This window comes from Clupea harengus, chromosome 8, assembly GCF_900700415.2.
Source record: "Clupea harengus chromosome 8, Ch_v2.0.2, whole genome shotgun sequence".
Classification (NCBI taxonomy): Eukaryota; Metazoa; Chordata; class Actinopteri; order Clupeiformes; family Clupeidae; genus Clupea; species Clupea harengus.
Genome location: NC_045159.1, coordinates 24,611,219 through 24,638,124, shown reverse-complemented (window position 1 = coordinate 24,638,124; position 26,906 = coordinate 24,611,219). Strand labels below are relative to the sequence as shown.

The 26,906-nt window shown below is 45.8% G+C and overlaps 1 protein-coding gene across 15 annotated transcripts in view; it reads right to left on the bottom strand.

The window, feature by feature from the left end:
• Positions 1–26,906, bottom strand: part of ncor1 (nuclear receptor corepressor 1) — a 63,696-nt gene that overhangs the window by 8,500 nt on the left and 28,290 nt on the right. For 8 of the 15 annotated variants that reach the window (XM_031572435.2, XM_031572436.2, XM_031572434.2 and 5 more), the window contains 22 exons: positions 21,463–21,593; positions 20,400–20,590; positions 19,968–20,060; positions 17,174–17,236; positions 14,302–14,438; positions 13,148–13,259; positions 9,819–10,281; positions 9,217–9,442; positions 8,354–8,588; positions 7,697–7,855; positions 5,609–5,772; positions 5,225–5,345; positions 4,961–5,056; positions 4,717–4,814; positions 4,421–4,589; positions 3,821–3,940; positions 3,658–3,735; positions 3,160–3,398; positions 2,160–2,469; positions 1,605–1,823; positions 1,016–1,216; positions 149–271 (listed from right to left, as the gene is read on the bottom strand). In XM_031572435.2, coding sequence (XP_031428295.1) covers positions 149–271; positions 1,016–1,216; positions 1,605–1,823; positions 2,160–2,469; positions 3,160–3,398; positions 3,658–3,735; positions 3,821–3,940; positions 4,421–4,589; positions 4,717–4,814; positions 4,961–5,056; positions 5,225–5,345; positions 5,609–5,772; positions 7,697–7,855; positions 8,354–8,588; positions 9,217–9,442; positions 9,819–10,281; positions 13,148–13,259; positions 14,302–14,438; positions 17,174–17,236; positions 19,968–20,060; positions 20,400–20,590; positions 21,463–21,593 — 3,748 coding nt within the window. The remainder of the gene's footprint in view (positions 1–148; positions 272–1,015; positions 1,217–1,604; positions 1,824–2,159; positions 2,470–3,159; positions 3,399–3,657; positions 3,736–3,820; positions 3,941–4,420; positions 4,590–4,716; positions 4,815–4,960; positions 5,057–5,224; positions 5,346–5,608; positions 5,773–7,696; positions 7,856–8,353; positions 8,589–9,216; positions 9,443–9,818; positions 10,282–13,147; positions 13,260–14,301; positions 14,439–17,173; positions 17,237–19,967; positions 20,061–20,399; positions 20,591–21,462; positions 21,594–26,906) is intronic. The other 7 variants (XM_031572443.2, XM_031572445.2, XM_031572439.2 and 4 more) reach the window with 6 other exon arrangements.

The following is a 26,906-nucleotide window of genomic DNA, read 5'->3' as shown; positions in this document are numbered from 1 at the left end:
GTGGTGGTGATGGCCCATTAGAAAGAGGTGCTACCCAGCGATCCTGTCCCTTTAGGGATAGGGGAAGAAGGATAGTGCAGGGCAGAGCTGGGTGGGAAGATTGGGGATGGGGGGGGAGTGGGGGGGATGGGAGTGGGGGTATCCTCACCTGCAAGCATGGAGGCTTGGTTGTAAGCACTAGGAGAGAAAGGGGGATGAGCTCCGGAGAGGTAGGTGAGGCGGTCAGACAACAGGATAGGAGCTCGTGGCATCTGGGCTAGATCAATAATACCTTTTGCAGACAGAAGCAAAGGGCCACAGGGTGAACAAACCAGAGCGAACCCATGTCTCAGAGCCATCCATACACATCTAAGAGCAGCTCTAGCTTCCGGCTGCATTACCAGCAAGTAAGGCGCGGAATACTGGCGGCGGGTTAGGCTGTCAGCTAGTGATTAAATCTCATGTCTTTGGTTTCATTTCAAATTTGGACTAGTATTTGGATTAGTAGATTATACTACACATAGATGCAGTGTGGAATAGTGGATTGGTAGGCAACAGCAGCCAGGTGCCGGTGTGCAACCCTGGCTGAATCAGCAACTGCACCCATTAAAATCAAGCATTTCAGCTGAGAAAGCAGTGCTAGTATAACACTTACACAAGAGAAGAAATCTCCCACAATGTTTGAGCACATCATTTTACAATTACAATTTTAACATACTGTATGGGATAATTAATTTGCAGCAGTAATCAGGTTGTAATTATATAGGGAGGACAAATACAGGTAACAGCCCCAGCCGTTATTGTTTTATTTGTTGGTTTGAGTGTTTGGGCAGGCAATTTGCCAGGGTCATTTGCTTCTGTACGTCTGGAAAAGGTTGCCACTAGTTCACACGAGCACAAACTCTTCAAACTACAACGTACACAGACACATCTCTCAGTCCTTCACACAACTGTCCATTTCACATACACCCCACTACACACACACACACACACACACACACAAACACACAGACAGACACAGACACAAACCCCTTACCTCGTGGTCCAGGATGGTAAGGTATGGGAATCTGATGTTCCCGTGGTGACAGTACGCGGGCCACGTCAGCCCGAGGGATGACCTGCATCTGCTGCGAGGTGATGTAATCGTTGAGGATGGTCTGGCGCGTGTTCTCCATGGTGTACAGCTGGTACGTGTTGGGGTAGCCTGTCGGAGAAGGTTGCCGCGGAAATATGTATGCTGTTTTGGGGGTGGCAAGACGACAGAGATACCAGAGGAAAAACATGAGCAGGAAGTCCACAGGTCCACGCTGCGCTCCCGCTGCCGCCAATGGACCAAGTGCTGCCAGAGCACCGAGCAGCACAGCCAGGAAACGTATTACTCACGCACAAGCATGGACAAAGCCACGTAATGAGCTGCTTTGCTCCTTGGTATATACATAATACCATTCAATACTGTATGGAAAATGGACTAATACTAAATATACACGATAATGAATAAATGCTTTATAGGTAGCTCTAAGTCACCCCTAGGAGCCTTCTTATAGCAGGGTAGTAATGAAAGCAGACAGGGGAACGCCTCTACCTGAGCAGGGTAGTAATGAAAGCAGACAGGGGAAAGCCTCTACCTGGGTGGAAAACAAGGTTGGGATCCATGTGGTGGGGCAGGTGGGGAGGTCTGTACACTTCTCCGGGAATGACGGGTCGGTGGTGCGGGTCGAAATGAGAGGCCATGGGGTCGGCGGACGGCACGGGAGACCTGGCAGGAACGCTCTCTCTACCAGCCTGGGCGTTGACCAGCGCGCTCTTCCGCTCCTGAGACACCGGCTTCCCAGCTGAGATGTTCCCTGAGGAGACACCAGAGAACACATCAGACCGAGGCTCTCATTGCAATCTGCACGAGCCAGTATTGGTTCTCTCAAGCAGTCGTACCTTATCATTTAGACAGGCGGTAATACATTTGGGGGGGAATAAATAAAGAATTATTTGGTCTCCCAGTAAAGTCCCAAAAAGTAAAGAGTAAAATGTACTAGACCGCAGGAGGACAGCAGTTAAAAGAATACCAAGTGGATTCCAAATAAGTTAGACAGACATATTTCTGTATAATCAGGACAACTTCAAAAAAGAAAAGAAAGACTATTAAGCCAGAGGGTAAGTACAATGATGGCATGTGCCAAACATACCCTCCGGTCCCCGCACCAGCAGTGGGGAGGCTCTCATCGAGCTGCTGCTACTGCTGCTGTAGTTGACAGGGGTCCTTCGGGCATTGGCGTCCTCGTACATCACTGGGCTGACCTGGGACCTGCCGCTGTCCTGGTGGGTGGAGCGCAGGACAGAGGTGGAGTTGACCACGGAGGTGTGGCGCACACGGTCGGAGGCCTTGCTCTCCTCGTACTTGGCCCTCTCCATGGCCTCCAACTGGGGCATGGCAGAGTGGGGCAGCTTGCCGGGGCTGGTGAGGAGCGACTTAACATTATGCTTGATGGCTGACTGCTGAGGGGGACAAAATGAGATGAGAGAGATAGAGAGTGAGCGCCAAGTACTGAATAAAAACTGATAAGTACTGAAAAGCTTCATTACCACAAAGGCAATGTTTCATTGATGTGAACACCAAGTCACAGACAACATTCATTGAGAGTACAGTTCTGTACTGAGTATAGATGGTTTTATAGTATGCTGCGGTGACATTTGTTGATATACATATAAGTTGCAGCAATAAACAGAGTAGTGACAAACACTTCCAAACCGCTAGACAAAAAGCAAGTTTTTACATTAGCATTATATGAAGTAGAACTTCTACTTCTCCCACAACAATGCAAGCCAAAATGATTTGACTTATTTTCAGACATTGTAAAGGTTATACAACATGCATGGCATTATCACTGCTGCACATTGATACACATAAGTAAGTATTGACGGTTCTGTCAACAGAGCAAACTATTTACATAAGTAATGATATGTATTGTAACGTTAATCACATAGTGGCAGCTTTCTAAGACTAACACAAGGTTATGATGCTTCATGTAAACGGCATCATGGGTGTCAATATGGGAATTATTTCTCAAATTTGAGCTTTTGAAGAAATGCATTGCAAGATACATTAGAAGTAAAACAAATAAGAAAAGTGAAGTGAGGACATGATGTGATGCTTGACTATTTATTTAAATCGCTCTGAGCTCTAACCTGGCCGATGGAGCCATCCAGTCCGGGGGTCTTCCTCTCTCTCTCCTGGCCTTGCAGGTCTTGGCGGGGGATCTCGTGGACGGAGCGCCCCATCTCCTTGATTGTGTTCACACCACCCTCATAGGGCTTGCCCTTGGTGATGCCCCCCTCAAAGGAGCGAATAGGCGGGCTTTCAGTCTTGATCTGCTTGCCATACTTCATGCCCTCCTCATAGGCTTCCACAGATGCCCTAGGAGTCCCTGCAAACATTAGACGAAATGCTGTGAACATTAACGGCATACGACAAGGACATGAATGCCTGGAAACAGCAGCCAACGTTAATTCAAGGATAGTTCGAGATTTCTGCACTTAAATCAAGTTTTTTTAAAAGGTGTCAAAAATACAATAAAAATAATAACAAATAAAACAAAAATAGTGTCAAAATCACCATAAAAACCATGAAACAAAAATGTCTGTAAAAATCCCAGGGGTCTCCACAGTTTGGATGTGATTACTTACCCTGCATGATGGAGCCTGTGACAACAGTCCGATCCTTAGAGTCGGGGTGAGAACCATCTCTGGCCCTGCTTATCAACCCTGTAAGAAATTAACAAGTGTTAATATCTATGCAGAGGTTTCCAAGGTAACACATCCTTAGAAGGCCCTCAAACTCCAGCCTTACCTTCATATGGTACAGCTTCCCTCGCAGGATGACCCCTGCTTCCCTCCATCATCTCGTAATTACGCTTCAGCTCATGCCCTGTCCTGGGGCTTCTTGTACCTTCTCTAGGATTCTTGATGGCTATAGGTGAAAAAAATCCAAATCCATATTATTTCAACAAACCTGGTTTTGGTACTTTTGGCACTTGGTGCTTTGCCATTAGGAAGAATTTGTGCCTGGTACATTTCTGTGGAATGTGTGAATGTGGTAAAATAAATACTCTCCAGAGAAGTACATAGTGGATGGCCTGCTAGTGGGGGTGATGTATAGGTTAAGCTCTCTTTCACATGACTATATACCATCAAAATGAGCTTCTGGGTGTGATACAAACTCGTCACCTACAAAAATATACCTTAAAAATGGTAAAAACCTACATTAATGTTACTTTATTATGCACGGATGTTCAACGTGTATTGAGAAGTAAACCTGGAACTTCCGAAATATTCACACCGAGTTTAACAGCACAGCTGTTAACTTCCAATATTGCACAAGTCGACTGTTTCAAATCAAATGCAGAAGTGAATGAACAACAGGGGCCGTTGATGTCCAGTAGGCACTCACCGTCATAAGAGTAGATGTGACTATGCTTGCCCTCATAGATGACGTGGCCCTTAGCCATGGCCTCTGCCCTGCTCTTGTCTGGGTTGCTCAGGTCCTCCGTAGGCAGTTTGGTGATGGTGGTCTTCAGGAGGTCGGCTGCTATACTGGACTGCGGCAGAGCTGGCGTGCCCTGGGGAGGACGAGGGGAGGAGGGAAAGAGATATAAAGTGATTTTCAAGTCACAAAAATAAGTCATTTCTGACAACAAAAAATATACAGCAGCTAGAGGTTTATGTATCACAGGTAGCTGCTATTACCTGTGTGATTGAACCTCCTCTGAAAGGTGAGCCCTCTTGTGGTTTGGCAGAAGAGCCCCTCACCATGCCCACATCCTGGATGGCAGACATTGGACCACCTACAAGAACGCAGAGGCATTTTCATACACTGGGTTTTACTGACTTACTCTGCGTGCCCTGATTTATGCGGGAGTAAGTATGTGCGTCCAGAAAGGACTCCAGACACCGTTACACACAACACGGGAAAGTAGAGCTGTGGAGGTACCTCTAACCACTCCCTCGTACTGCGCTCTGGAGTGAAGACCCTCGGCTTGTGAGCTCTGACCTCGTGGAGAACACTCCTCCTGCTTTATGTAGGACACTGCCAGGAAAAGAACAGAAAAAGAGTGTATATGAAAGACACCCAGAGATATCAATACTGAACTGGAATTAAGCACCCATAGAGAGAAAAAAACAGGAATGACAAAACATAAAATCACTTGGCAAGTGTCCGTGGTAGAGACCATCAACAGCGGGGAATCTCTCTTACCAGGCTTGGTGGGGTCCTGTTGTCTTGGTAGCCCCAGAGATATGGAACCCACGGAGCTCTTGGTTGCCTCGGGCCCGTAGACAGCGTGGCTGTGGGAGGGGAGGTATGTCACAGGCGTTCCCTGCAAAGGAGGGGGGGGGGGGGGGGGATGATGTCACAATCCACTGACGAGTTCTAGTAGTAGTGAGCAAATGTCAAAAGGAGAGAGCAGTCACACCCTGACTATTAAACAGTCAACACAGCACAGGCAGTACTGTGATTGAAGCAACATAAGAGGTTCCTTAAGCACACTTAGCCATCGAGATGGACAATTTATGACTGTTCTTCAGCTCAGGCTGTTAGCTATTTACTGGCAGGGGAATAGAAATAAGCACATGCACCTACCTGGGATATGGAGCCCCCGTGAATGAAAGCCGGTTTGTCCGTGGGCTTGGAGGTGGGAATGAGCGGAGGAGGAGACGGAATGTTGGGCGGTCTGTGCCGGGGGAAAGCCATGCGGACGCCGTCTGTGAGGTTCTGGACCATCTGATTGGGTGATGGATGGAGAACTGGAGGAGGGGGCAGTGGTAGACTTTGTTAAGACATATTTCTTTTATTCCTCTCTTATCTGCCTTGCTCTCTACTACTCAGATGCCAACATGGAAATCCACTCATGCCCCTGCTCTGCTCTGCTCTGCTTTGCTTGGTTGCACTCAGCAGGGCAGCACACCCCCCCACACACACACACACACACACACACACACACACACACCCCAGATTATACACACACACACCCACACACACTCACACACAAAGACTGAGTGAGTTGAGTTGAACTGGTATTTCACAATGTTTAGTTCAAAAATGACTAGGGCTGTGCACAAAACATTGACATTACATTACATTGTTTCATTAAAGGCAATACACATCGTGATAGTGAGATCTTTATGAATATTTATCATTATCACTTGGCATTACATACTTGTATTAGGCAAACAGTCATTGTTTTCATTTCCTTTACTTCATGGAAGTGCAGCCACAAACTTAAGTATTCTAATGTTATACATACTCTGAAGTATTTTACTTAATATAATATGATTTGGTGTTCTCATATGTTCTCCCTTGGGATGCTAGCCTTAACCTTGTCGGTCTGGGGATTTTCTCCTTCACTGCCAAGCAGTGACGCTCACAATAGCACACCGTAAGTCACTTATACTGTGGCACAAAAACCAACGTCAGTCAGCTGAATGGAGTAGGTCAAGACTAAATACTTTGGGTCAGGACATGGCCAGGGAAGTGGAGGAAGGAGCAGAGAGATTGTTGTCAGTTAAATCTGGTCGAACAATTTATTACTTTTTGACTGGACACGATGCATTCTATGAGTGGGGATATCTTGGCGCCTTTATTTTTTACTTTTCTTCCTCTACAGATGATATATTACTTTTAAACTCAAACTTAGTTTTGCTATTGTTGGATTTCGATAAGTAGGGTCCCCGTTTCATGAAACAGAATCACTAAATAAATGTAAAATCTGTAAAACAGATATCTCTATATCTAGAAAGACAATGTGTCTTCACATTGGTCACGCTAGAAACAAAGACCCCCCCCCCCCCCCCATACACACACACACACACACACACACACACACACACACACACACACACACACACACACACACACACACACACACACACACACACACACACACACACACTCCACCTTTCCTCTGACTGCACTTCAGTGTCATCCAAAGTCACTTGTCCAAATATGTGTAATGGCTGATAAAATATTGACAGGCGGCCTTCAGTGACAGACACACATATGGCCTGTTGTCTGGAACATCAGCGTTGTTGCATTAGACACGGGGACCGGGTCAAGCCGAGCACACATGACGCCACCAGAAAGTGCAAAAAGCTGCTGCGGTTACGTCATTCACGACAGCCAGCCTGTGGTGCCAATGCCATAGCCACTCGCCGCACCACTGACCAATCGCAGGCCGAAACACTTAATGGCAGTGACCTCCGTAGAGGAAGCAACTCTGTGACCTCTCCTTAAAAGTACATGTAACATGCAAATCTGACTGCGAGTTCCTACTAGGGGACGTCAGTGCTTTCATGGGTCACTGACACAGAGATAGGGAAGCAAACTCCTCCATGACGAAACCGTTATAAAACTACTCTGCCTGCTTGAAATATTGATAATCTTGTGAAGATATGGGCTCACTTGTGAAGGAATTGACGATGTTACATTAACCATTAATGTGTATTTAGCTAGACACCAAAAGCTCTGAAAGTTGCCCACATCCAGAAGGGTTTATTAAACCTCAATATTCAAGCTAGAAAGTTACAAATTGACCTATAAAATAAGACTATTCTATACTATAGTTTAAACTTGTTTCATTGCATACAATATATGTAATGCAAGTACGATACCACACCACAAAGATGTGGTCAGGTGGAAGATCCAGTTGGTGTGTGTACGTGCCCTGCTTACCAGGTGGCACACTGTAGCGGGCAGAGTCTGGCTGTGGCGAGGCCCTGCTGGGCTCCCTGGGGGAGAGACGGTAAGGAGTGCCTGGTCGAACAACACCTCCATGGGCATCCTGCTCCATGGACAACTTCACTTCGTAAGGCATGTAGGAGAATGGCTTGCCTGCGAATGAAACACACATACAGACACAAATATAAAGTTTACTTCAGAGTCAGAAGCTATAAAGATATAAAAAACAATAAAGAATACATATAATAAAAAAACATTTATTACAAATTGTGTGGGTTACATAGAGCAACCTATATTTATCTATGCTATATGCAAACAGTGTGATTAGCTGCTTCCCTGTCTATACCACACCCACATAGTGCACATCAACAAAAGAACTCCAGGGAAAGTTGAGAAGGTCACTTGAGTCATGTTTTCTGACCAACTTTGCCAAGGGTGATAAAAGCATTGGGTTCATGATCAAGCGCTGCCTCAAATGGACATCATTCAGTCTGACCTAATGCCTTCTTCAAGGCTGACTGAGCTCATCCCTTTAAAGAGCCACATCACTTTAAATGCTCGAGTCTATGAATCATATTTCGCTCCGAGGAGGGTCCTGTACAGAACTCACAACACCCTTGAAGAGTCACAAACCACTGGGGAAAAACCCACCTGAGCCTGAACCAGGCCTGCGCTCCAGGTCGGCCTGGTCCTGCCGCTGGTCCTGCCGCTGGTCCTGCCGCTGGTCCTGCCGCTGGTCCTGCCGCTGGTCCTGCCGCTGCTTCTCCTCCTGGTGAGCTGACTCGTGCACGGCCTTGATCTGGTGCTGGAACATGGTGTAGCCACTCATAACTCCACCAGGACCGTACGCAACCGGGACCTGCGGGTCAGATCCATAACCCCACATCTGAATGGTTGTCAGAAGGCCACCATCAACAGAGTGATATGCATTCATAAATGGTGAATAAACACACTAAAAATACTAAGTATATGCACAATATGCACACTGAGGTATGAAAGGAATGAACACAGTACATGTAGAATGTCTGGATGTGACATTCCAGTCCAAGAATGCCTTTTGTCATGCCTACACAAGACTGCACAATACTGCAAGCACTGGACAACACTGACTGCACCTCAACAATGCCAAATAGCATGTTTGGCCCACCACCATAGAGGTCTTTCCCCCGTAACACCATGTTTAAGACCATGGGACAAATCGCAAGACTAACACCCCTAGTACAATGCTACATATACAAAATGTCCGATCTCTGTTTAGAGGAGGCAATGGTTGCTGTATCCCAAGCCCCCTGCATGCATGTTCGTAAGCCTTTGCATTACCACATACCACCAGCTCAGCCGATACCTAGATTTTTAATGAAGCGAGATCGGACAAAATCAGCGCACAAATAATACACCATTGCTGAGGATGATCACAAATGTTGAAAGGGTGACGGGAGAGGTTATAATCAGCGACTGCTGTGTCTGATTGGCAAAGGTTTTTGGTGGTGGTGGTGGTGCGGTCTAGGACTCACTTGGTGGGGGTGGTGGTCTACATACGACATGCTCTGACCCCTGAGCCCGCCTCCCAGCCGCTCCGCATATCTGATGGAGCAGTGGGGGTTGTTGCTATGGGAACTGACCATGGATGGGATGGTGGCGGCGCGCAGCTGGAGCTGATGCATGTTCATGGGGGCCAGCTTGGCGGAGGACACCAGCACCGAGCCGGCAGGGTTGAGCATCGACGGCTTCTCGTACATCCTAGAGAAAGGAGGAGGAAGACAGATGGAATGAGGGAGAAGGGCCCAGACTCACGGCCAAAATAGCATCTGCTGGATCTGGATCTTGCAGTAGGTATTTAGTAAGTACTAATTACTGAGTAACTCAGTTAGTATGTAAGTCACTTTCTTAATCTAATCTCAGCAGACTGGTTACAGTAATGATAAACAGCATCTTCCTTCAGTTCACAGCAGTTCTAAAAAAAAAGAACACGCACCATCAAATGCATCTGCACTGGTGTGACTACAACAAACTCAACCATTTACCCGTGACTGAACCAATCTACACTTGCGCAGCCTCCACATGCCAACTAGGTTAATGAGCCCTGGCCTGCCCTGATCCCCCGGTGAGCACCCACCTGGGCTCCGTTTCCACGTCCTCGTCGGCGCTGCACGTGGCGCTGGAGTCGTTGTCCGAGTGCTGTTGGTCGCGCTGCCCACCCGGCTCCCCGTGCTTCTCCATCCTCTCCTTGGCTTCAGGCTCCACCTTCACCTGCACGTCGCCGGCCCCGACGCTCATCTCCATGTCCAGGGGCTCGGTCTTGGTGTGCACCTGGGCCTCGTAGCCTCCGCGGCCGCGCTCCTCCTGGGAGCCCGCGTCCCCGCCAGCCTCCTCCGGACTCTTCTCCAGCTTCACCCGCAGCTCCTCCATTGGTGCATCCTGGCCCTTGCCGTCCGAGGCGGTGTCCTGCTCGGAGGCGGCGGCGACGGCTGCCATGCCGGCAGAGTCCTCGTCCCGCTGGGACGCCATCCCGCCAGCTTTGGAGGGGTCCGTCTGGGATGGGGAGGGAGCGCTCTCTGTGTCAGAGCTGTTGTCTGGACCTGCCATGGGGAGGAGGAAGGACAGAGAGTGAGAGATGCAATAACACGGGAGATCACACACATGCCCAGTGGCAGTTAAGCCACGGTTGCCCTTCCCCTGAACTCTAGAGGAGTGTGTCAAGTGGTGTTGAGCTCACATAAACACATGAAAAAAAATCCAATACAGTTACAGACACAAACCAAAGAACCAAGTTCAACAGTTCACCAGCAGGCCATGAACTTGGGCATCAATCCAGCCACTGACCAGACAAGTGAGGGGGGAAAAAGATCCCAGTACAAGCTATGTGCTATGCCTGGAGAAGTGCTGAAGATTCCAAGTCCCCACATTTGCAAAAGAACAAAATCCCCACCTAATAAGATCAATGGTATAAGGTTGAATGTGCTGCTAGTAATGTAAGTGAATTAGACTCCACTATCTGCTCCATTTCTGTATGACCTTTCTACAGTATGACAGCTTTCACAGCAGCACAAAAGAGTTTGGGGTAATGCTCTCCTAAAGGACAGAAAAGGAGACGAGAAAAGTAAAACAAACAAAAAGTGGACAAAACTGGAGAGTGACCTGGCACCAGATGAGCCACAACAAGCAATTGAAGAATAGTCAGTGACTGCAAACAGGGCAGTAACATTCAACACATCACCAGATTTACCGTATATCCCTCCTGACCCAACATCTCTCACACTCACACGCACACACACACACACACACACACACACACACACACACACACACACACACACACACACACACACACACACACACACAGAGAAAAAGCCTGCCACCTGCCTTAGGTCATGTTACAGAGTCAAGCCGTCCTCAAGACAGAGTATCAGCGGTCTGCTAGGACTAGGGAAAAGCCTCTGCTCTCTGCCCCTCCTCCCTTGTGTCTGTCCCTCACTCACTCGCTCCCTACCTCTCCCTCCCTCCCTCCCTCCCTCTTGCGTTCTGAAGAGCCAATTCTGCTATAAGAGGAAGAGCTAACCTCCCAGTTTACTTCAAGAGCTGGTAGCATTCAAAACACGCAGGAATGTTATAACAATGGAGCATAAGTAAATATGAACACAAATGAAAAGAATAGAAGGGGGGGGGGGGGGTCATTGTCCTTTTTTAGACATTATCTCTGAGGCTTCTGCTACCTCAAAGACAGAATGGTTTCGTAGACATACTCCAGACCAGGACAGCCAGCCAACCAACCATTAGCCTATTCACACACACAGAGGGAGCTCTGGCAAGCCCCTATTTGAATATTTAAAACAAGATCCAAACAGCCAGCTTACGTCAGTCCATACAGGGGCATTTTAGGACTTGGGGAAGGAAAAAAAAATAAATGTGATGGTGCCGTGTGTGTGTGTGTGTGGGTTTGTGTGTGTGTGTGTGTGTGTGTGTGTGTGTGTGTGTGTGTGTGTGTGTGTGTGTGTGTGTGTGTGTGTGTGTGTGTGTGATGAGGGAAGAGACACAGAGAAACAGATGAACAGATAGAATGGACTGGAGGAGCCAACTGAAAGGATGGCAAGAAAGAAAAAGGGTCAAAGATGGAAGACAAAGGTATAAAAGGCAAGAGAGACAGAGAGAGAGAGAGAGATGGGGAAGAGAGAGACAGAGAGAGAGAGAGAGAGAGAGAGAGAGAGAGAGAGATGGGGAAGAGAGCGAGAGAGAGAGATGGGGAAGAGAGAGATGGATGGGGAAGAGAGAGAGAGAGATGGGGAAGAGAGAGAGAGAGATGGGGAAGAGAGCGAGAGAGAGAGATGGGGAAGAGAGAGATGGATTGGGAAGAGAGAGAGAGAGATGGGGAAGAGAGAGAGAGAGATGGGGAAGAGACCTTTTGAGAGGTATAGGGGCAGAGGCAGTTGCCAGATCAAACGAGTGATGCAGCAGCAGCACAGTGTTCCTTGCAGCACCATCTCTTGACTCTTCAAAGCCAGGGAACACTTACATAAAAAAAATGCCCCAGCAGTCAGAATTAGTCAAGATCTTTCATCCTGAACCAGCCCCCCACCCCTCATGACCGCAGCTGATCCCTTGCCGTACTCATTAAAAGTACAGTCAGAAGCAGAAAAGAAGGTTTTGACCTCCCTGGCTCCATTATGTGTTATGGAACAGAATAGACTGAAAAGAGGTCAAAAGTAAAAAGGGGCACACACAAAAATCAATAGGCAACACGCCGGCTTACACCCCTACAAATATTAACTGAAGCCATTCTTCTCAGATACCTTTTTTGCACTCTAATTATTGAACTCATTTATCTTCAAATCAAAGACCAGACATCACAAGACTCCCTGGCTGTGATGCATTTAAATCAATTGAAGACGTGCAGCAAATTCAAACATCAACAACTCTGAGCAGTTTAAAAGGCTGCTAAGAACTTGTCAAACAGCTTTCGTCTCACTGTTGTGAGTTGATGTGCCCTGGTAAACAAAAAACGGAGTCTAATAATGAGAGCATCGGAAATGCTCGCAGAAATGCTTTAGCCCACTACTGCATGCTAAATAACATCCCATTTACAGGCTGACATGATTGAAACGAGTCCTGTTGAAGCTTAGACCAGGCCTTGGGCCTCACACCTGACTAATGGGGATGCACCACAAGTCCTCTATCTGATGTTGTAGATCCCAGAAGGTCCCACAAATCCTACAGTCTGTTTGTATACACAGGTCCCATCGCTTGAGGACAAGCAGACATCTGACAGTGTTCAGATGAAAGCTTGTCTAATTATGAATTTGCATGTCTGTGCAAACCTGTTCTACGTGTAAGGCCATCTATCTGCATTAAGTCAGCAGCATGTTGGTGTACTGATGGGTAGATAACGAGATGGCATTTAGATATCTGACTGCATGGTCATCATGTGTGAGCACGTCCTCGGCCCCTCACCTTCACTGTCTTCAGGGTTGTCCTCATCCTCGTCATCATCTCCAGCAGAGACGGTGGAGGCCATGCTCTCGCTCTGAGACACGTCCCGATCCCCCCTGGACCGACGTGTTTCCTGCACACAACACAGCCAGGGCCACAGAGTCAGAACACAGAGAGACCAGGGCAAAGCAGGCACAGGATTACAGCATGGCCACCATAGAAATTCATCTACATGCCACATCCACACAAGTGGCCCAAGGGTCCAACTGTTTTCCCCTACCGGGTAGGGCAGAGTCGAACTAAGGCAGAAACAGGAAATGAGGACTGGGTTATGAAGGAACAGTGAAGTAAAAGGTGCAAAATTCTGAAATCTGAACTCTGTGTAGCTGGTATCTTCTCAGCTACCAACACCGATGTTGGCATTAGACAACAAAAACATTTTCACCATGAAATGAGCGCACCATGGTCATGTTTAAAATGAGCCTCAATGTCAGGCTGGCTGCAGAGCAAGCACACAGATGAACTCACACAACTGGTGCATGGCAGTGTTTACAAGTTGGCAAGCGTTCTCTGTGCTAATGTCTCTGATGTAAGAACTCGTAATGGAAATAGAGCTGAGGCTTTTCTCAGGTGATTAAGCCAGAGGAAAAGCTGTGTGCTGGCCTCAGTCTTATGTGGAGAACAGCCGAGTCCCACTCCCACAGCAGATAGATCATAATGAAACCAACCATAACAGTACGTATCTACTAGCAGTGGGAGAAATTAATCGTACGGTGTAGTATAGCGATATTTATTTATTATGATTTTGACTTTATTTTGGTACAAAAGTCTACTCTGATAACAGTACTTCTGAAGTCCACAAGATGGTACAAGACCTCGTTCTTCTCTTGTCAGGAGGAAATTTGAAAGGAAGACAGACAAAAATGGATGCAGAGACTCCCAGTATACGAAACATAATATATGGGAGAAATAAATTGCAATGTATTGCCGAATCGGCTGTATCGTAAAATGTCAGCATCGCAATAATATCATAATGTGGCCAAAATATTGTGATAGTACCATTGCCGCTGTAACAATTCCCACGCCTAGTGTCTACACACCAGCACACCCTATGCCTTAAGCCAAAGTCAAGCCTGTGTAAAACAAGCACAGGAACAATGAGGTGGTTTGGCTACCTGTTTGTGCTGTTGGAGCAGGTCCTCCAGGTTGTGCCGTCTCTTGTAGTTGAAATAGAAGTTCTTGCACTGAGCCTCACTCTTGGTGCCCACCATTTTGGCAATAGCTGACCAGTTACGGCCGTGCTCAACCAAACCTGTAGGGGGAGACAGAGTGGGGGAGGGAGAGGGTGGGAGAAAGAGAGAATGGTTAGTATACTGTAATGAAAGGGAGAGGGTGGGAGAAAGAGAGAATGGTTACTATGGTTACTATACTGTTACGAAAGTGGGAGAGAAAGGAAGGAAGAGCCCAAAAGGGAACGCAAATAAATAAACAAAGATAGAAATGAAACAAGGGGCGGGAGAAAAAACATTCCTTGGCCATTACCAAGTATTGCCACACGGCCAATTTCTTTAGAGCAACTGGGAAAATAATCCACCAGACTTCCAGACACATGACCTTAGACACCCAGCACATCTCCTTCAACCCACAACCTCTCAGATCATAATCTCACAATCAGCTTGGACAGGGCTTAGCCTGCACAGAGGGAACCAGTGGCCCATTAGCCTGGCTCTGACATAAGGGTGTCTTTCCTCAAGAGTCCCGCTGACTGCTGATGCTCATTGCCTTCCACTCCATCACACTCCCCTTCACACTCGGGCATCAGTAAGGGGCACACTGGCTAGACTAGACTGTACTAACAGGTGTGGATGATTTATCAGTGGCTGGTAATGAGGCTCTCTGTGATGATTACAATGGCTATGGTTGAGTTGGTTTTGGGGATCACACAGGAGAAACTGTCTGCTGAAGTCTTCTATTCAGCCTCTGATTGGCCCATTAAACTACCACAGGGTTTTCCTTAGCAACAGTGAATGAGAGGGACTCTAAAAGCAACAAGTGTAGCCCTGTTATTTTATAATGCAAACACAGCATATAGCAGAAACATAACACTCTTACTCTTTATTGTTTTGGCGGTATATAAATAAAATTGAATTGAAGAAACATAAAACTCTTACAGGTTTTCAGGATGCTACTTTAAAATGGCCCTTACTGTTGGGGGCAATCCCAAAGGCTGCTTCCTCAACAGTAAATAATCCATCATGTTTACAATGGAGACTCTAGGCAATTGATCCTGTACTTACTCTCAGAGTTATAGTATCTCAGAGTTAAAGTATTAATTATCATGTAATCAGGTCTTCAATATACCATAACGGGTCCTCTGAAGCGTTAGATACTAGAGAATTACATTGATGATAAAATCGAAATCCCAAAAGAAAACCTTTTAAGCTTCTACTCCTAAGTAGAGGTGTGTGTGTGTGTGTGTGTGTGTGTGTGAGAGAGAGAGAGTGTGTGTGTGTGTGTGAGTGTGCACGTGCACATACTTCAGGTCTGGGAATTAGCTGTGCAGCCATCACATGAGTGGGTCGCTGTGTCAGTATGTGAAAGTGCATGCACAAGAGTTCATGTCATCCCACACCCTTGTGATGTAGTCCAGAGAAGCCCAGTCGTTGCTTGTGACTCCAAGGTAGATGCCTTCACTTCAGTAACATTATGGCCGACATTCTAATGTCTTACGGCCAATTTAAAGCACCAATTTTTGTCAAACAAAGACAAGTAGAAAAGGACATTATGTTGGGGGACAAAAAAAACAATCATGACACCTGTAAACAACAGGACTGGGAAGGTGAACAGCGGCTTTGGTGTCCCATATGAAATCACCACAGCCACTCTACAGCCAGACATTGGGAAGGTATCTGCAGCAGCACGGTCTTGTGGTTTCAGAATGAACCTTGTGAAGTTGGGACAAGAGAACCCCTCTAGGAACACCTTGCTAAAGTAACGGAAGTGGATATTGGCTAAATCTGCCACAGACATGGTTACACCCACAGGATTTCCCCAACTCCAAGCCAAAAGCACAACTGGACTTCGAACCTTGCCCCTCCTTTAACATCCATACTCACATGGCCTCGGATTGGTTTAGAAATGTCAAACTCGGTTTACAGCCAAATCATTCCCGCATAACATTCGTGCCAAGTTCCCCTATGGTCGTCTCCAGACATACATCAGAATAAACATTTGGCCTCGCAAGAATAGCAGCAGCCAGAACAACCATAATAATCACGCTGACCATCCTGTGGGAGGACAGACTGGATTCGGCCCAGGAGCAGTGGAAACACTCAGGCCTGGCTGCTGGGTGAAAAGAAGCACAGCAGAGCGCAGTCACCTATCTGACAAGTCTCCTTTCAAACAACTCTTCAGCATCATTGCCAATGCTCCATCACTGGGGGGTGTCCTTTCAATTACAGAGAGAAATATTGGTGAAGGATGGATGCCTGCTGATGGCCTTGCTGCTAGCCAACAGCCATTGGCAAAAGGGAATAAAGTATGGCTCATTAGGAAATAATTCCCTGCATTTCACTAGGCCACATCAGTTGCATTTGCAATACAGCTATATATAAAGTTGGGTTAACCCCCACTATATGTCTGTCAGAGCCATTGTTGTCCCAGATCAAAGAGCCAGGGGCAGGTTCCCAGAAATTCAGTGAATCGAAGTCCACAAGAGGGTGAAGACCTCCAGTTTTTATGTTGTTAAAGAAAGGCAAACTCTTGCGTCCAGCAAGGTCCACAACTCAGGACAAAATGTTGGTATGAATAATAGATGTCAGGTCTTTAAAGGAGACCTAACCTGTAATGATCAGTTAGTTCAACTGTGGCCTTCGAGGTTCCCTTCAGGAAGGCACGAAGAGTATGTTAGTAGAGGGAAGAGGGGAAAGGAGAGGGGGGAGGGAAGAGGGGGGGTGAGGGGGAAGCTATAAAAGCATGCCAGCACAAGACCGATCGTGATCGACAGACAGACCGCAAGCGGGACGGAGTGAAACTGAAGAGGCCTACCTTTTTTGGCTATTTCCATCTCCTCCTCGGTCCAGCGAGACGTCTCCCCGCTCTCAACACCTCCTGCAGAATCACAGAGAGAGCAGGAGCAGTCAGCGTCAGTCAGAGAGAGCGAGAAGAGACTGCCTGCACAAGAGACTCGGCTGCACCGCGCTCTCCTCCGCCTCACAAACCCTAATCTAATAATCTGTTTACATTCAGGGGCTGCTGGGACCTGCCTCTTTCCCTCTCTCTCTCTCTCTCTCTTTTTCTCTCCCTTTCCCTCTCTCTCTCTTTCCCTCATTCCCTCTCTCGTTTCGTTGCTGCACCAACCAGACGCCTGACCCCCCTCTTTCCAACAAGGGGAGGGCCAGTCAGCTGATCTCGGCTGAGACACAGTAGAGCGCCTCCCTCTTTGGGAAAGGCCTTGAACAAACAGAGAAGCAGCAGACGCACGCACACGCTCACACACAGATATACAGTACATACATACATACATACCTGGAGACCTCTGCATGTTCCTATGACATCCCTCAACTTGCCTGTAAGAGTTCTCCTGTCCCCCTCTGCACAGCAGCCAGAAGAGGGACTTCGGCTACTTTTCTCTCTCCCTTTGACTGAACTCCTTGACATTGAGTAAGCATCTGGACAAATATAGCTCCCCGTGAACCTTTGACATTTATGCGAATTTGTTCCCTGCAATGAGCTGATCCATCCACAATGTTTAGACATCTTGTACAGAATGTCTTTGGCCAGGCAGAGTCTGCTTAACCCACTGAAATAAATATTACAGCGCTGGCTCACCCGGGCTTGTTTGCTTTACCTGCTAACCCCTGATCCCAGGGCACATGAGCCACTTAGCTCACATGACAGGGCTATGCACTGGCAGCGACGCTGCTATATGATACGGGACCATGCAATGACACATACTGACAAAAACTAGCGCTTTCAGACTGTTATACAATAAATCAACCACTAAGAACTTTAACAATATTTTCGATTTCTTTTTTAAATGTCACACTGACACAAAGGAGTTTTACAGCTAAAAATGTTCTATTTTCACTGGTGGAACACCACATGAAATGAGACTGCTGTATATGTTCAAAAACGCTGCATATTTGCACATCCTTCACGCCTTTTATTGGTGCATACATATAGATACAAATGTCTCTGTATAAATATGTATTATCCGCAATGATAAAACATTGTCACATCAACGATCTGAGCCTAGTCAAACCCAATGGTCCTCATGTCTCAAATAATGACTTAAAGCAAATAATGACTTTTCTTCATGTAAAGCTGGGCGGCATCTGAGGTTTAAGGCAGAAGTTGCTCATGATGACTGCACACTGCTCTGCATATCCCTGTCCTCACTTAATATCAACTCCTCATTAAAAAGACCTGAGCATACCCCTCACCCCAATCTTCAGCTCTTATTACACACACACACACACACACACACACACACACACACACACACACACACACACACACACACACACACACACACACACACACACACACACACACACACACACACACACACACACACACACACACAGTCACTGGCTATGATCCAAGTGGACAAGATGTGCAGATGGTCCACTTCAAGTCAGGCCCCAGTTCCGAGAGGCATCTCAGTCCAGCAGACCGTTACCAGATCTGACACTGACCGGGGGGGTGGCGGTGGGGTGGCGGTGGCGGTGGCATGGGTTTAATCATATTAGTGGGGAAAGCCTGACATGGCTCATCACCATGGTGAGCACAGGGCAGCGGGGGCAGTAGGGCAGGGTGGCACACTCATCCGACATGCACAACAGGGACAGAAGAATGTCAGACTGATTCCCTTGACACAAAGAGTGGGTCCTCAAACCATGTAACACCAAATATGAAACTAGACATGGAAAAACAAACTCCTCCATAGTAGTCATGTTTCTATTACAAAAAATGAAAACAGAGGATTGCATTTCTAGGAAGCTTAATTGGTCTTATTACCTCCACCGAGGAGGATATTTTTTCCGGTTTGGTTTGTTTGTCTGCTTGTCAGCCGGATTAAGCAAAAACTACCAGGCCCATTTTCATGAAGCTTCGTAGAGGGGTCTAGCAAGGGCCAAGGAAAAGCCCATTCAATTTTGGAGTGGATGCACAAATTATTTTTTGCTTTTGTTCACATTGTGAGGTAGGGTATTTGGCCTTGGCAGAGGTCTGTGCTCTCCCAGTGCCCTTCTAATTAAATAAGTTAATACATTGGGTCATGTCTCTGATTACCAATTCAGTCTTTTCCACACACACACACACACACAAAAAAAACAACAAGTAAAGAAAATTGGACTTGAGTACACAAGATGTAAGAGCATTTAAAAAAAAGATCTAATTCACTCTTTACTTCGTCTGAAAAGCAGTTCTTAGAAGTCGACAAGTCAAGGAGTTTACCTTCCACCATTTTTACAGTAAGTAGACATGGCAACAAGCCTACCTAAGAGACAGAAGGTTACCATGGAGACCCGCAAACCGTAAGCCCTTTGTGCCAGTAAAAGAGGCCAGAGGAGGGGTGGTGGTGGTGGTGGAGGAGTGGCTGCCTGGCAACTGCTCTCTCAAAGCCGAACCCATTGGGAGCTACAAGAAGAGCAACTATCCAACACTGCACACTGCCAATGTATAAAGGGCAAGGGCTCTAACAAACTCAAACAAGTGGAACAACCGATGGATGACAGTCACCCAAATAAGTTCCCTTATTCTAAATCATCAACAGCACAATGTTGACCTCTTTCAGAGCTGAAGGTCACAAGCAGAAGACATGAAGAAGCCTGTATACCTCTGTCCATGGTCAATGGAGCGGTCTTGGAAGGCTCTCGAACAGTCTTAGGAACTGGCTCAGGTTTGGGCTGCTGGACTGGCTCAGGCAAACCTGGAAATGGGTAAGATCATGAAGCAAGGAGCTTTGGACAGACATGTAATCAATACAAACACAATTCAGATCAAGCAAGGACAACAACTGGCCTAAATGGTGATCTCTGTCAAATGTTTTATATTTATACAAACGTCCTTTTGTCTTCAGACACCTGGATTAAAAATGCTCCTTGCATTCTTTAAGATGCATGAGATGGACCTGATGTTGCCTACAACACTGAAGCCTAAAGAATTACAGAAGAGAGATCCTGCTCTCGCTGGTATTGTTGGCAGGGTCAACTGATGCCCAGTACAACGAGAAGTCAGGTGTGGTGGGGTGTGAGGGTGGTTGTCTTACTTGGCTCAGGCAGGGGTAGAGGCGCGTCCTCGGCCCCCACGGAGGCAGCCTCGTTGGCCATGGAGCGCGTGGTGATCCTGCCCTTGCGGCGCCCTTGGCTGTTGGCGGTCTTGCGTCCACGTGGTGTGTTCTGCTCCTTTCCGTCCTCGTCCTCCCCGCCGTCACACTTGTCTTTGTCTCTGCCAAGGTCCCTTAAGGGAGAGCGCCAGGGGCAAATTGCTTATTTTTACCTGCACAACTTTCGAAAAGTGGTTCAGAGCCCCTGTATGTACTGGGTGGTTATATGGCAGTCCTTAATCTTTGACATAGACAGTGCAGCCGATCAACCCATCTAGTGTAGCCCCCGGCAGCTGCACTTCAGACTCCCTACCTCCACATTACACTCCCCAAGTATAAGCGAATGTCCTTGACTACAAGGAAGCTACTCTTATCTAATTAAATAGAGAAAGAAAGGGCACTGTTTTTGGCAAACACAGTTTTTAACTAAATACGGCATGCTCCAACAGCTGACTGGACACTTACACAATATCACCTGGATGACTGAGGACATCTATGCCATTAAAAGGAGGCAGAGAGTATGCTGCTCTCTGTGACCAGGCAGAAAGAGTGTGTGCAAAGGAGCTTCCAAAAAATTCCAACAAGGCATTTTAGACACCATTTCAAACCCATCCCCATCTTTGTGTGTGTGTGTGTGTGTGTGTGTGTGTGTGTGTGTGTGTGTGTGTGTGTGTGTGTGTGTGTAACTCTGGTAAGGGCCCTGAAAACCCTCAGTGTCTGGGTAAAAGCAGATATAAGCAGAGTAGAGCAGGCAGTTACTGTGGCTGGCATAATTTAAAACCTCTCAGGGTGAGATGATTACCCAAGATAAGACTTTGAAATTTCTGACGCAGGCCCGGGATGCCTTCATTTACTGTGGGCATTTATAACTGGCTTTTAAGTGTCAGAAGCCGAGACTGACTTGAGCCAGGTCCACCAGGGCCTGTGGGAGAGCCTGTGCCTCTCTTTCTGCCAGATAGTGCATCAGGCATCATATGCTGTGGCTCAAAATAAGGGAAGCACTCACTTGATTTCTTCTTTTTCCTCTTTCTCCTCCTCTTCCTTCTTCTCCTCATCCTCCCTTTTCTCGGATCTTTCCGCTTTTTCCTCTTCGTTTTTATCGTCCGACTTCTCTTCTTGCGAGGGCCGTGTTATCTGCTGTGGAATACCAAAGGAAGAGTTTTTTTATTTATATATATAAATGAAAACCAGACTCACTGTGGTTTTGTAAATAAGTAAGTAAAATAAATGAATAAATAAATAAATAAAAACAACAATAATAATAATAATAATAATAATAGCATTTCCCAGCGGAGGTTTATAATCCTGAAACTGGAACAAAAAAAGGAGTGTGTTGAGCTATGGCTCTGATTACACTTGTTTGCATTGGCAGTGCCCCCTGAGAGCGGGACTAGAAGAGGTTACACAGACTCTTAACCAGTACGGAACCTTTTCGTACGAAATTCAGTAATAGTACTCAGACACAAATCTGAATACTTAAGTACTTGTGAGATCTCTCTACCTTACCAGGCGAGGGGGGATGGGTGTGTACTGATCATGTTGTTTGTCTACCCTTTACATTTACATTTGCATTTAGTCATTTAGCAGACGCTTTTATCCAAAGCGACTTACAAGGATGTATATACTGTACATTTCACATCTACACTGATGGCACACTGCACATCAGGAGCAATTAGGGGTTCAGTGTCTTGCTCAAGGACGCTTAGACAGTGAGGAATCGAACTAGCAACCTTCTGATTACTAAACGACTTCTCTACTTCCTACCCTTTGATGCTGACCTCTCAGTGCCGAAATATTGTTTTGAAAAGATGATCTGATCTTATTCAGACGCACACACATCCAGGACTGAACACAACTGCTTATCGAAAAAGCCATCGTTGGTCACTTGCAAACTAAAGATAAATCTGTGATGTAATGAATCATTCTTCCTTTGAATGCGCCGGGAGGCAATCAAAGCCTCAGACAATTACCCAGTTCCTAGAAAAAGCCAGCTTCTTCCAATAGTCGAATAAGACCATTTATCTTTTTTACAAACACAATTTCTCAATTTGAAAGGAGATAAAACAACAAGAGATGCGCCTCAACACCTCCAGTTTTTGTGATATTAGCTTCGGCCTCAAAACCTGGTCTGATACTTGAGGTACGACACTGGCTTGGTAGAGGGGGAAACACACAGGACCTCTGTTTTAATTACATACGAGGACAACGTTAATTCATGTGTTTTGGTGGCCAGCTAGAGGCAAACACCGGTCAGAATGTGTTAAAGGTTAAATACCAGAAATGAGTATAGATGGCCAACTGAACTTCATTTAGATGCTGACCAGACTGACACACAATGGTCTCATTACAGGGTAATGAGGGGAGATAGGCTGCCCTCAGGTTATTCCATTCTGAGGCCATACAATTTCCGTCGGGTTAATAGGATCAGAAGGAGGAAAAAAGGAGAATGGGAATGGAGAAGGGAGTGAGGTGGCCTGGTCATGCCCCCCACGGAGATTAGATTAGGAATATGAGAAGCTTTGATGATCTTCGCATGGAAAGGGTGTCTGGAGAGACGGATCACGCACCCAGCGGTGCATTCACAATAGGGCCATTGTTGACTCTGCAGAGTTCAAAGGGTGTGGAAAAGCAAACCGCTTATGACAAATGGTGAGGACTGCTGGAAGCACTGGAGGGTGAGTGAGCACCTTATTTATAAACCGTCGACGACGAGATGCACGTGAGCATGGATGCAGTGAGCACACACACAACGCTGAACAGTCACAATGCTTGGCTGTAGAACAGGGCCCAAATTTGTTGCATATTGCTGGACACTGCAGGAGAAAAACCCTGCTTGGTCATATTTCACATGGCCTCTCAGTGACAAAGTGACAAAACGGGATTCACAGACAGTACATGAGAAACTCCTGTTGAAGCCGGTGCAATTATGCCATTCGTGGCTCATTGGTGATTTATCCGAAGCAACTTACAGGTGGGGTACAAAGTGTCTGCCAAATGACTGCAGTACCGCTTATCACACCAAAGTGGCACTGTATCATAAACAGAACCAAAATGGTACAGTATCCATAAATAAAGACCATCTCCATCCAGTGCTTCTTAACATTCTTGGTCATTTAACCTATCCACACACGCACAGATACACAGGCAGAATACTTGGATGATCAAGATGGATTGTTCACCATTGTGCCAATACAGTAGTATTTTAGTTAAAGTTTTTTTTACATTAGGTCCTGAGTTTACAAAATTATATTTCATAATTATTAGGGTTCCTCCGTCAGGAGGAAACCTATTGTTATTGTAGGTATTATTATTATTCTTGTGCCATTGAAGTCAATGGCAGCCCCTAGAACCGTATGGTAACTTTTTCTGAAATTTGGCACACTCATTAAGGACAGTCAATTCTCCACTCACACCAAGTTTCATGTCTCCCACTAGACCACACTAGCGCCACCAACAGGTCAAAGTTGGACTTTTGTTAACACTGTAACTTTTGAACCGTTTGACTGATTTTCAAAAATGAGGTACCATTGGATTCCTTGGATCAAGACGAATTCAACACACCCTATGGCGTCAATTTCCGGTTATATAGATTTTCCGCAATTTCCGGTTTTATCGAAAACCTTTGAAAGGCCTCCACTCCTACAATTTTTGTCAAATCTTCTTCAAAATCACCAGAGATGATCTTCAGACCAAGCCTCACAACATTTATCCAACAGAATTTTGATCCTCACAACCGTTTGTCCGGTACAGCCACTGAATTTCAGCAGAAAAGCCATCAAACAGGAAGTGAAGTAATATCTCAGCAAATCTTTCAGATATCAACACCAAACTTGGTATGCACGTGGAAGACACTACAACATGTTCCCATGTGCAAAGGCAACTTCATATCTTCAAAAATGATTGATATAAAGCATTTATATTGCAGTGTAAAAATGTGGACACTACTCGCCCTATACGGGCGCCATCTTGGCTACGTCGCGAAAGAGGAGGAGCCATTTTAACAGGTTTCAATTCATTTCTAAAACAATGGCGGACGAGATGGCTACGGTGGCTAGCAATAGCTCACGAGGCTACAGACCGTAAATGTAAGTATCAGCGGTAATTAAATAATTTACTGATATTAAATGTACTACTAACATGCCATTCTCAGATTAAAGCTAGCGACATGAGTATTTGGTGGAGTTAGCGATGTATACCAACAATTAGCATACCAGGCTAGGTAGCATTAGATGCCATTGGATCTGCATGACAGTTATGCTAAGCTAGCTGGCCAGTCCAACGAAAGTGGACTTTTATCGGACACGTTTCGCTTGACGAGCGGGGGCAGGTGGTGGCAGATAGCTATGTCAGTTACCGGACAGTGTCAAACAACGGCTGTTCTGTTAAACACTCTAAATTATAAGTTTAAAAATGCAGTAACAATCGATATGCTCAGTTTAATAATGGGTTAACATGACAACCTGCTACATTGGCTTGGCAAATAGATAACTGTTTCTCCAAGAGAAAGTCTGAAGCTTTCTTTTCAAACCTTTACTTAGGAAGCACTGTAAAACTGAGCAGACATACAGAATACATTTTAGTAATCTCATCTCGTAACATTCGAAGAGAAACTCGCGAAGAGAATCTATCGCTGAAGAAAATCTTCATCTCCAATCTGAGCAGAGACTAGATATGTTAATGACATGTGGTTCAATTAAGTACTCACTCTCTTAAACTTTAAATCTTGAAAGAAATTATTCGTTTGTGTTTGTGTGTGTGAACTTGATTTTGTGTGGTGAATGTAAACTCAGCTGTCATTACAAGCAGCATGAGAGCACCTTGTTAACCTCGTGGTATACTGCATGCTCAAATCATCATAGCATTGTTTATTTAGGCTGCTCACATAGCATTTATCTTTTTATTAACAGGCCAAAGAAAAGGACTCACTCTTAAGACTTTTCCAAACAACACTTTGAACAGGTAAGATGTATTCCAAATAATTTAACATAAAGACAGGAATGATGAGGTATGTTCACTCCTAAACTGCACCTGAGTTATTCTTATATGGCTTTTCCTCAGACATGTGTATGAACTGCTGCTGGTCGATGACAATATACCTATAACTTAACAACCTGTAACTCTACTTTCATAAATAGGTTTCCCCATCTCCTCCCATACCATGGGCCAGAGGAGCATGACCACCTGGGTGAGGAGTTTCTGAATTATCAGACCATGCCAACCACCTACCTTCAGGACGAAACTGAGATGGAAAGCTTCTGGGCTGGAATGGCAACACGGAAACATAAGGTATACTTTTTTTTGGCTTTCTTTTTGGCAGGTGTGGCTTGGCTACATCTGTTGCTATTATTGATGCATGCCTATATCGTGTCATACATGATGCAAACTATGCATGTTGTATCTGAACTTTGTTACAGTGTACTTACAGTATTAATCAAAACAAAATATGGTATGTTTTTCCATTTTGTTCTTTGTTCATTCTCAATAGGTGGCAGGAACCAAAGAATTTGAGAGGCTTGTTGCCGTCGCCAAGCTGGTCCTGGTGTTGCCCCATTCGAATGCAGATGCTGAGAGGGTGTTTTCAGTGTTCAGTGGGACTGAACAAAACTAAGACCAGAAATAGCCTGGCATTGGATGGCACCCTGTCTTCAATAATGGCCATAAAGAGGGCTGACCTGGAGCCCTGTTTCAGATGGGAGCCCCACTCAGAGGTCATCAAGGCCTCCAAGAAGGCCACAGGCCAGTACAACCTTGCCCACAGATCTTAGAAAACGACTAACCAGGTTCTGATCTGCACCTGATACCTCATTTTTAGTTATTTTTGTCATGTGTTGATCTATTTTATTGCTTAAAAAGGCTACTGTTTAAGCACTTTATTTGTTGCACTTTTTTGTTTGATGGAACGTGTGGTGGGAGGCTTTGAATAGTGAAAAATATTTCTCCCTAACTAATCTTGTGTCATTTTTTGCTGTTCATAAATCGTTAAGTGCTCTTAAATGAAGTGCTCATAAATCATTAAATACAATTATTAACAATATAGGTTAGGTTCCAGTTAAGAATTAGTTGAATACCATTGTAATCAAAATGTCAATCAACCTACCTTGGTAAAATCTTAAACACAGGTCTATTAATTAGGCTATATTGTGGTACATAGACAGTCATTGAGGCACAAGAATAGTTTTCTGGTTGAATGTTCAGCTCAAGTCTAAAAGGCCCTACAAGTCATGATCAGATGAACATGAATCAGAATAAGTTCAGGTATTGAACATCTTTAGCATACCACCCAAAGATCCACTAGAATGCAGGAAATAACATCTACTTAAACCAAAATGTCCTGGGGGTGGACCTTCAGCTATGTCTTTGCTTCACAGAATGTAACCAATGTTGTCCATCTCCAGTAGGCCCCACAGTAGGCAGACTTTGGGCCTCAAAAACCAACAGAATGCAGAGCAC